The following is a 9,643-nucleotide window of genomic DNA, read 5'->3' as shown; positions in this document are numbered from 1 at the left end:
CCACAGGCTCCTCCTGGGTGAAAGGCCAGCTTGTCCTCTGGCCCAATGACAATCCACACCTGAAGGCTGACAAACCAAAAGGAATGCAAAAACTTCGGAGTGTCTCTGAGCCCAAATCTGGAGAATGGGTTTGGCTGTTCCTCTAGAGATGGTCTGGGCCTCATGGTTCCAAGGAGCACGATCACCTGCTTATGATCATGCCTGGGCCTGGAGAGCATCTCTATTCAGCCCCACACATCATCCTGGCCCCCTTGCCCCTTGTGACATCATCCCCCACACACACAAAGCACTCAGCCAGATGGCCCAGAGTCCAGTTTTCATGTACATGCAGGACACTCTGGGTTGTGCAAGTCCTGCCTCAGACCACAGGCCATGCTCGTCCACACTGCCACTGCTCTACTCCTCTCTGAGCTACCATCCATGTTCACGTCCCCCCTTGTCCTCCTGCTCCCACACTCACCCTCTTACAACCCAGAGAAATCTCCTGTAATCATAAACCACGTCATGCCCTGGCTGCTCCATCCCACCCAGGGCTTCCCACTGCACCCTCGGGATAAAACCCAGTGTCCTGGCCTCCTCCACATCCCCGCCCTCTTCCTGGCCCACCAGCTCCCACCACTCTACCCAAGCCCACCAGGTGTCATTGCCTCAGAGCCCCTGCTGCACATGAGCCAGCTCCTGCCCTCCACCTCGAGCCCCGCCTCAGTATCTCCATCACTCTCTCGCTCTATTGGTGAGGTCTTAAGTTGTCACCATAAGCTGATTGTATCTCAGTCAACTGTTAATCACTGCCAACTGTATACTTTAGAAATCAATCAATCATAAAAGAAATGTTGACTGAATACCATTCAGTATGCTGCCAACACACCACTGAACAAGGCAAAATCTCTCTTCTATGCAACTTGTTTTCTAGCAGGAAAGACTTATTTTAAGCATCCTGGGAGCAGGGATCTTTTTTATCTTATTTAACACTGTGAACACAGTAGACATCAGTGAATATTTTTAAATTAATGAGCAGCACCAAAAGCTCAACCAGCATTTTCTAAGACTGCGGTGACCTTCCTTTCACTGTGCCAAAGTTCATGTGTTCTTAAGAGCCTGTATGATACATCCTTATTTAACACTGTGAACACAGTAGACATCAGTGAATATTTTTAAATTAATGAGCAGCACCGAAAGCTCGACCAGCATTTTCTAAGACTGCGGTGACCTTCCTTTCACTGTGCCAAAGTTCATGTGTTCTTAAGAGCCTGTATGATACATCTGACAAGGAGTCATGCAGGATTTTTAATGTTATTTAACTTTTTATGTTTAGATATTCTGTATTCCTGCCCATGACCTGGATGTGAGGATTACATCCTAAACATTCCTACCACTATGCAATGCACATTAAAAGGTACAGTAGGTCCTCCCTTATCTGCAGTTTCAGTTACCCTTGGTTAACCATGGTCTGAAAATATTAAATGGAAAATTCCAGAAATAATTCATAAGTTTAAAATTGTATACCATTCTGAGTAGCGTGATGAAATCTCCCACCATCCCACTGCTCTGCTAGGGACATGAATCATCCCTTTGTACCGCTTTCCAACCCTGTAGACGCTGTCTGCTGTCTTGGGTATCAGATCAGCTGTCACAGGATCATGGTGCTTGCATTCAAGTAACACTTATTTTCCTTCACAATGGCCCCAGAGCACAAGAGGAGCAATGCTGGTGAGTCAGATATGTTAAAGAAAAGCCGTAAAGTGCTTCCTTTAAGCAACAAAGTGAAAGTTCTCGACAATAAGGAAAGAAAAAAATCATATGATGAGGTTGCCAAGATCCATGGTAAGAATGAAGCTTCCATCCATGAAATTGTGAAGAAGGAAAAAGAAACTCATGCATCATATATGTAGGGTTCAGTACTGTCCGTGGTTTCAGATGTCTACTGGGGGTCTTGGAACGTATCCCCTGTGAATAAGGGGGATGACCACTGTATTCAAAACACACAAGTGTGTCTCTGAATCAGCCCAGGATAAGGGCAATGGCAGCAGTTGTCATTCTAAAGCTGTAAACAAATGTAGGGAGTCTAAATGCCTAGTTTTTACAAAATAAATGTTTCCTTTTAGCTCACAAACTTAGGAATATTTACATGTACACTGTTCTTAATAAAAAACTGGACCTGATGAGAATTTTCCTGCTAAATACAAAATTGATAGAAATACTATTGTGTGAGTTGTGGGAAAAACAAAGGCCCTACAAAGAAAAGCGCAGGCAGAGAGAACTGCGCCAGGCAAGGGCAGCAAATGCGTAAAGGCATGCGATTCTCTGGACATAAAAATAATGAGGATACTGAAATTACAAACTGGAGGAGCAATGGGTTCCACCAGCCCACGTGGTGTTTCCAGGCCCTGCAGGGCAGCAGCCCGGCCCTCACCTTGGCGTTCAGCAGCAGAAACAGTGGGTGGTCAGGGGTAGTATGGGCCCGCCACTGCAGCACGTCAGCAAGGAACAGGAACTGCGAAGAGAGGGCCGGCTCAGTCCCTGGCAGCCTCGCCCGGAAGCCTAGATGCCCACCCTCCCAGGAACGGGCTTGTCACCTTCCGTGCCTGGTCACTGTCCTCTAGGTGTGCGAGCTCTCTCCCAGAGGCCTGTGCAATTCTCTTCCCAGCAACCAGGTTCCCAACAATCATTGAGGCTGGTCCAACCTCTAGACACAGATGAATTCTGAATGAGAAGCTGATAGCTCCTAATATGTAATCATCATGTGACTTTATTTCCATCACACACTTGACTTCCACATTTAACTCTCCTACTAGGATACAGATATTCAGAAAACCATCTACAACATATATGCTAAGTGACAAAGAGAATTTCTCAAACATAAACTATGTGATACTGAGAAGTTTATGACATGTTGTACAGCTTGGGAGATATAATTTGGCCTTAGCCACAGCCAAATTCTTAATATATTTTATTGTTTTACTGTATTTTATGCTTCCTGATGCATTTTACTTTGTGAATTTTATGTGCTCAGTAATTAGCAAAAGAAAAGTTAACATGTACTAAAAATTTATGTAACCAAAGGAATGAAAAAATGCATATATTTAAACCAGACTTTAAAATTAGTTTTTAAATGTGTAAAATCAGGGAAGGGAAATTAATCTTTTGTTGAGAAACTTCCAAGTTCCCATCACCCCAGTGCTTTGGCAGGTCACAGGGTTGTGGCAAGCAGCTAGCTCCCAGGGACAGGCACAGCTGCCCGCCTCAAGGCATAGTGGCAGCCAGCAGAAGCTCTTTAGACCCTGGGGATCCAAGTCTGCTCCTGGTCATCATTTCTATTCCAAGCTGTCCAAAGCTAAGACACTGTCTTGAATTTATCATTAAAATTGGTTCCTAACAAGCAGGTGGAAATCGCTACACGGGTGAAGTGGCAAAGTTCTCTCATTCGTGGCTCAGTTGCAGGAAGGCAGGAGGAAGTAACCAACCTCGTGTGCACACACACCCTGGCTCTGAACCTCAGCCCCAAAGACATGGGTAGTTACTGCTGCACAGTTGAGTGGGGCTGCCCCCCAAGCATGACTGCAACTACCGGACAGGAGGTACTGGTAGGCACAACTCACCTGGCTGTTTCTGACGAGGTTTGGGAAGGTTGGTGACACAGGTGTGAGGGCACATCAGCACATTGCATGGGTGCAGCATCCCCTCCAGAAAGCGCTGTTTGGTTTCAGAAATGTGAATCCCTCCAAGAGGAGCCTTGGGTAGGGTGTTGGCAGGAACCAGGGCCAGGCAATACACACCCACCTGGTGAATGCTGTCGACAGCCTGGAAAGGAAGGGCCTCCTGAGCAGACACCACAACCCAAGGCTGGCGAGAAGCTGGCGGAGAGACCATGCTGGACATAAACATTAAGGTCCAGAGGTCCAAGAGACAGAGTCATCTCCAGGACATTTTGTTAAATGAGAAAACAAGACAAGGAGAAGTGTGTGCAGTTTTCTTCCATTTAACTTAGAAAGGGGAGACAGACACACACATACCACACTGTGTGCACATGCATGTAAATCTGTGATGCCTGCATTAGAGATATGAAGCCAAACAAGCCACAAAAGCAAGGCTAAGTGATGCCCTACAGGGAAGGGCATGACAAGCAGGACAGAAACTTACATCTCTGAACACACCTTGCTTTTTTCAGATTTGACTTTGAAACCATGTGTATATTCTACATACAACAAACTTAAAATTTTAAAAAGCAATCCCTAGCAACTATAAGTAAAATAAAATAAATGAACCCAAACCCAACTAGAATCAGGTTGGTGGCATAGCCCCACAGAGTCTATCGAAAGGGACTTTAAGCAGGAATTTGACAGTCCATCCCTAGTGGGATATGCCCAAGGGGGGAAATAATTGCTAAAACATCTTCAGCTGCTCTCAGATCTCATGTTTTTGAGTACTGTGGAGACCATTCTTTGAGACTTTTCAGGTGTGCAGAGTGGCCTCAAATGAATAATTCTATTGGGGTCATCAGCAGCCATAATTTTTCAGTGTGGGAGAAAGGAGATCAATGAGTTAAGTAAAAACCCTGCAGTCTTGAATTTCAGTTGGAACTAACAGCATAAACCCATGAGGTAGGTGATCTTAGAAAAAAAAGACAGGGGCTGGCCCGGCGGTGCACTCGGTAGAGTGCGGCGCTTGGGAGTGCGGCAGTGCTCCCACCGAGGGTTCGGATCCCATATAGAGACCGGTCCGCTCACTGGTTGAGTGCGGTGCGGGCGCGACACCGAGGGTTGCGATCCCGTTACCGGTCACGAAAAAAGACAAAAAAGAAAAAAAAGACAGACATCATTTTCTACTCTGCCCACTGAAAAAACCCAGAAACAGTGACTAAACCAGTAACATCAAGTGCCCAGATGTTGGTCTCAAATATCATTTCCCTGCGATCCCGTTACCGGTCACGAAAAAAGACAAAAAGGAAAAAAAAAAAAAAAGAAAAAAAAGACAGACATCGTTTTCTACTCTGCCCACTGAAAAAACCCAGAAACAGTGACTAAACCAGTAACATCAAGTGCCCAGATGTTGGTCTCAAATATCATTTCCCCTGGAAGGCAGTAGGGCCCCTGGGGTCCCCGATGTGGCAGGTCTAACATAGGAAAGGTGTTGCCCACCCCGCCTCCGAGCTCCCATTTCTGCTGTGGCCTCAAAGACTCCCAGGGTATGTCAAAAGGCCTCAAGCACTAACCAGAAGAGGCTCCCACTGACCACTGAAAAATAAAATAATAAATATCATAGACTGAAACACAGCCAATACGTTTAAATCCACTAGTTCATAACAGAACAAACAAAACAAAACTCAGGGATCACTTCCGGAGGGTTCAATACTCTGAATCCATCCTTCATCTTTTTTTCCTGCAAAACCTGCTCTCCAGGACCCAAGCAGTTAAAAAGGACACGGCACTCTTTGCAGAAGAAATTTCTAAAGCTGCTCCAGTTAATGACAAAGATAGAATGACAGAGCCAAAGTCTCACCACTGTGAAGTCCTAATGAATCAACAGGTACAGGCATGCCAAACCACAAAGAGACACCACAGTGACATGCCATCCTCTAGGAAGGCTTTGCGGGAAAACTGGCCCTGAGTCTGATCAAGCCTCTAGATGTAACCAAGAATGCACGGGAACTACAAGGTGACAGAGGAACACATTAAATGACAGCACGAAGGTGCAACCATGAGAAGTCAGGCTGCAGAAATGCTACTGCACAAACAACCTATTGCCTTCAATAAATAAATTGCAAGAAAAACATGACAGAAGAGGAGTTGATAGGTTAAAAAAGCCTTAAAGACCTGTCCCCACCAATCATAATTTATGACCTTAATTTTGGTCCTGAGACTAACAAACTAAATAATCATTAGATAATCAGGGAAATTTGAACTGTAATTAGATATTTAGTTGTATCAATAAATTTTTGATGGTACAGATGGGACCTGAATTGATCATCTGGAAGCACAGTGATGGGAACATGGAGGTTGTTACACTATTCTCTTTGAGTTTGATGTATTTGAAATATTTCATAATAAAACACTTAAAATATTATTAAAAATAAATATTGTGAAATATTAGTGGAAAAATAATACTCTGAAGCACAGGGTCCTTCTAACTAACTACCTCTGTCACTCACAAGCTTCCTTTTCCAGATGGCCGTGGGGCTGTGCTGAACTTCACACAACTGATCCAGAGATGCTCTAAGAAAAGCTGCCAGAACTGAAACTCACCCAAAGATTTTTACACTGTTTTCCACAGCAGCTTTATTCATAATAGCCAAAAGTGAGAAACAACTCAAATGTCCATCAAGATGTGGAAAGACAGGCCAACCCTGATGGATCCACACAAAGGGACATTCTCAGCAACAGAAAGGAAACACCGATCACACAACAACATGATGAACCTCAAAAATGTACTGTACTGAGGGAAAGCAGCCAGATGGAAGAGTGCGAACTGCGTGATTCCACTCACACAGAGTGTCCATGAAAGACAAAATGAGTCTGCAGCCACACGAAGCACATCCGTGGTTCTCAGAGCTGGGGCAGAGCTGGGAGCTGGCCGCAGTGGCAGAGGAGAATTTGCTGGGAGGATGGGAACATTCCGCATCTGACCTGTGGTCATTGTTGCCTGGATGCTTTCATTTGCCAAAACTCATCAAAGTGTACACTTAAAAGGGCTCATTTTACATGTGAGTTATATCCAACAAAGTTGACTTTAAAAACACTGAATGTGAGATTTGTGTACTTTACCGATGGCACATTTTGTCCCACTCTCTGCAAGAGTGAGCACGCTGAACTCTAGTTCTCAATGCAGTTAGAAAAGTGGCACCAGCAGTGTGTATGCACACAGCACTGCTGAAGGTGGACAAAGGCAGACATGAGAGGAGCACACACACCCATGGGCTGTCCACTTCAGAACCCAGTGCTGTCATGAGGAATTCACTACACAATTCTTTCAATTTTGCTGTATGTTTGAAATTTTTCATAATAAAATATTGCAAAAGGAACCAGTACGTAGCTGCGTACAATTTCTCATTTTTTCACCAGTCCAACCATAGGGTGTTGGCCTACTCAGAAACTAAGTGATATTCTCATTTTAAATTATTCTAATTGATAACAGCTTTATGGTACTGCTATTTAGAGAACAATGACACACTAACCCTTGCATAGCATCACACAGTTACACGATGCTGTTCAACGAGTCCTTACGAAGCACACGTTTACTTAGCGCCCACTATGTGCAGCAGCAGGTAGAGGGGATCCTTGGAAGCAGTGAGGTAAGGGTCTCAATAAGTCAACCCGGGGGTCAAGAAGGGGCTGCAGGCATCTGGCCTGAGCACAGGTATAAGAAGTCAAAAGTGTTTCCAAAACCAAGCTGGAGACCCAGCAATCCCAGTTCTGGGTATTTACCCAAAAAATCTGAAATGAGTTTGTCAAAAAGACGTCTGCATTCCCACGTTCACTGCAGCACAATGCACAGTAGCCAAGCTGTGGAAGCAACTGAAGTGTCCATCAGCAGATGAGTGGATAAAGAAAACATGGTGCATACACATGATGGAATACTACTCAGCCTTAAAATAGTAAAGAAATTCTCTCATTGGTGACAATATAGACGGAACTAGAGAAAATTATGCTAAGTGAAATAAGCCAGGCAGAGAAAGACAAATAACCACATGTTCTCACCTACATGTGGCATCTAAAACAACCAAACCCAAACAAGCAGAGAGTAGAAGGGTGGTTACCAGAGGCGGGGGGAGGAGGAGATGATGGTGAAAAGGAACAAAGCCTCAACCAGACAGAAGGAATAAGTGTTTCTTCATTGGAATATATTGCACAGCATGGTGAATACAATAGATAATAACGTTCTGTACATTTCAACATCTACTGAGAGTAAATTTCAAATGTTCTCATCACAAAAAAACAGGAATAAGTGTTTCTTCATTGGAATATATTGCACAGCATGGTGAATACAATAGATAATAACATTCTGTACATTTCAACATCTACTGAGAGTAAATTTCAAATGTTCTCATCACAAAAAAACAGTATTTGAGGTGATGTGTATGTTAATTAGCTTGAGTTAATCATTCCACATGAATTCACAAACCATAACATCACTTTGTACCCCATGAATATACACAACTATAATTGGTCGATTTACAATTTAAAAAATTAAAATTAAAAAAAAAATCAAGCTGGAGACAGAGCAGATGGGTGGAGCGAACACGGTACTCTGCATGCAGAATGGAATGGGGACACCATGTATGTACAACTGCACAACAAGCCCATGAGAGTCACTGGAGCCACACCAGGCCGCGAGTGGGGAGTGCCTATCCCCAGGGCGCTCACCTGTAGCACGCGGCTCATCCACTGGAAGCTGTCCTCCTCTGAGGCATCGGGCCGCTGCTCAGCCACGAGGACAATGCGGTCATCATGCAGCACAGTCACAGAGAATACGGCGATCCTGCGACAGGACAGCAGCACAAATGACCACGCAGAAAGAGGATACCAAACAAGACACATGCAACATGAGGCCCCTTGAGATGCAAGGCATGGATGGACTGGCATTTAAAACCCAGTCCAACAAATGGCCTGCTTGCTGCAAATTCATAAAGCAACCAGTCATCTAATCTCCCTGAGTATGGCTGAAATAAGTGTCAGTTAACAAAAACAGAGAGGAATTCAGAATAAAGGAGAACAACCAGGCACACGTTTTTAAAAGAAAAATTTCCTTAATTCTAATGTTAATATATGCAATACATTTCTTTCTGCACAAATCTTAGTACCATGTCCAAAAGTGTTTTCAATATTGATCTTTTTATGACAAAACTTTTGAAATTTATATACCTGAGAATATTTTTACTATAACTCACACTTAAATGGCAGTCTGGACAAACATAAAATGTAAGTTAAAAACTTTTAAAACTCAGAAGACACCGCCATGCTGTCGCCTTCTCACGCCAGCTCTCCTGGGGGCTAGGCTGGTGAGTTCTGCTTGGCTTCCTTGACATCGGTAAATTTCACACCCTGGAGCCCTCTGTGGACCCATTCACTGGTCCAGAGAACTCCAGCCTCCTGGTCCTCAGACACTCCGGGCTCTGCTCCACACCCCCTTCTCTCCAAGTCTGCTACCTGAACAGCAGCTCACCTCCCCTGTCTCTCTTGATAACTCTTTGAACCTCCTCTTTACTTCTGCTCCTTTACCCGACTGTCCCTCATCAACTTGTTCTCTAGCTGTGTCCATTCTGTACACCCCTCTATTGCATTCTTTGTCTAAAAGATCACTTTGCCGGGATTTCTTGATTTTACTTCATGTTGCTAATATTCTGGCTGCTCTTCCTCCACAGGGACATGCACTCTGTTTCTTGTGGTTTTGGTTTCCAGGTCCCTGTATTCCTCAGCAGTTCCCTGGCAGGAACACGCAGGTGACCCCACCCATGTATGCAGTCCCTCACACCCAGCTACTCATTCAGACTGTCATCACCTCATCAGGTGCCTGTTCAGGGCAGGAGGTTTCACCTCCTGGTACCATCAGGTACAGGTGGCTTAATCTGCCTCAGAAGCAGGGTCTAATGGGCCGGCCCGGTGGTGCACTGGATAGTGCGCCGCTTGGGAAGCGTGGCGGCGCTCCC

General features: G+C 44.7%; 1 protein-coding gene across 1 annotated transcript in view; it reads right to left on the bottom strand.

Annotated features, from left to right (window-relative positions):
• Positions 1 to 9,643, bottom strand: part of DIP2A (DIP2 disco-interacting protein 2 homolog A (Drosophila)) — a 77,807-nt gene that overhangs the window by 19,028 nt on the left and 49,136 nt on the right. Inside the window, exons 17-20 of the mRNA XM_008573964.1 lie at positions 8,361 to 8,475; positions 3,600 to 3,801; positions 2,577 to 2,686; positions 2,414 to 2,494 (exon numbers count right to left, since the gene is read on the bottom strand). Coding sequence (XP_008572186.1) covers positions 2,414 to 2,494; positions 2,577 to 2,686; positions 3,600 to 3,801; positions 8,361 to 8,475 — 508 coding nt within the window. The remainder of the gene's footprint in view (positions 1 to 2,413; positions 2,495 to 2,576; positions 2,687 to 3,599; positions 3,802 to 8,360; positions 8,476 to 9,643) is intronic.

This window comes from Galeopterus variegatus, unplaced genomic scaffold (genome assembly GCF_000696425.1).
Source record: "Galeopterus variegatus unplaced genomic scaffold, G_variegatus-3.0.2 Scaffold974, whole genome shotgun sequence".
In the NCBI taxonomy this organism is placed as follows: Eukaryota; Metazoa; Chordata; class Mammalia; order Dermoptera; family Cynocephalidae; genus Galeopterus; species Galeopterus variegatus.
This window is presented reverse-complemented; position numbering and strand designations above follow the sequence as displayed.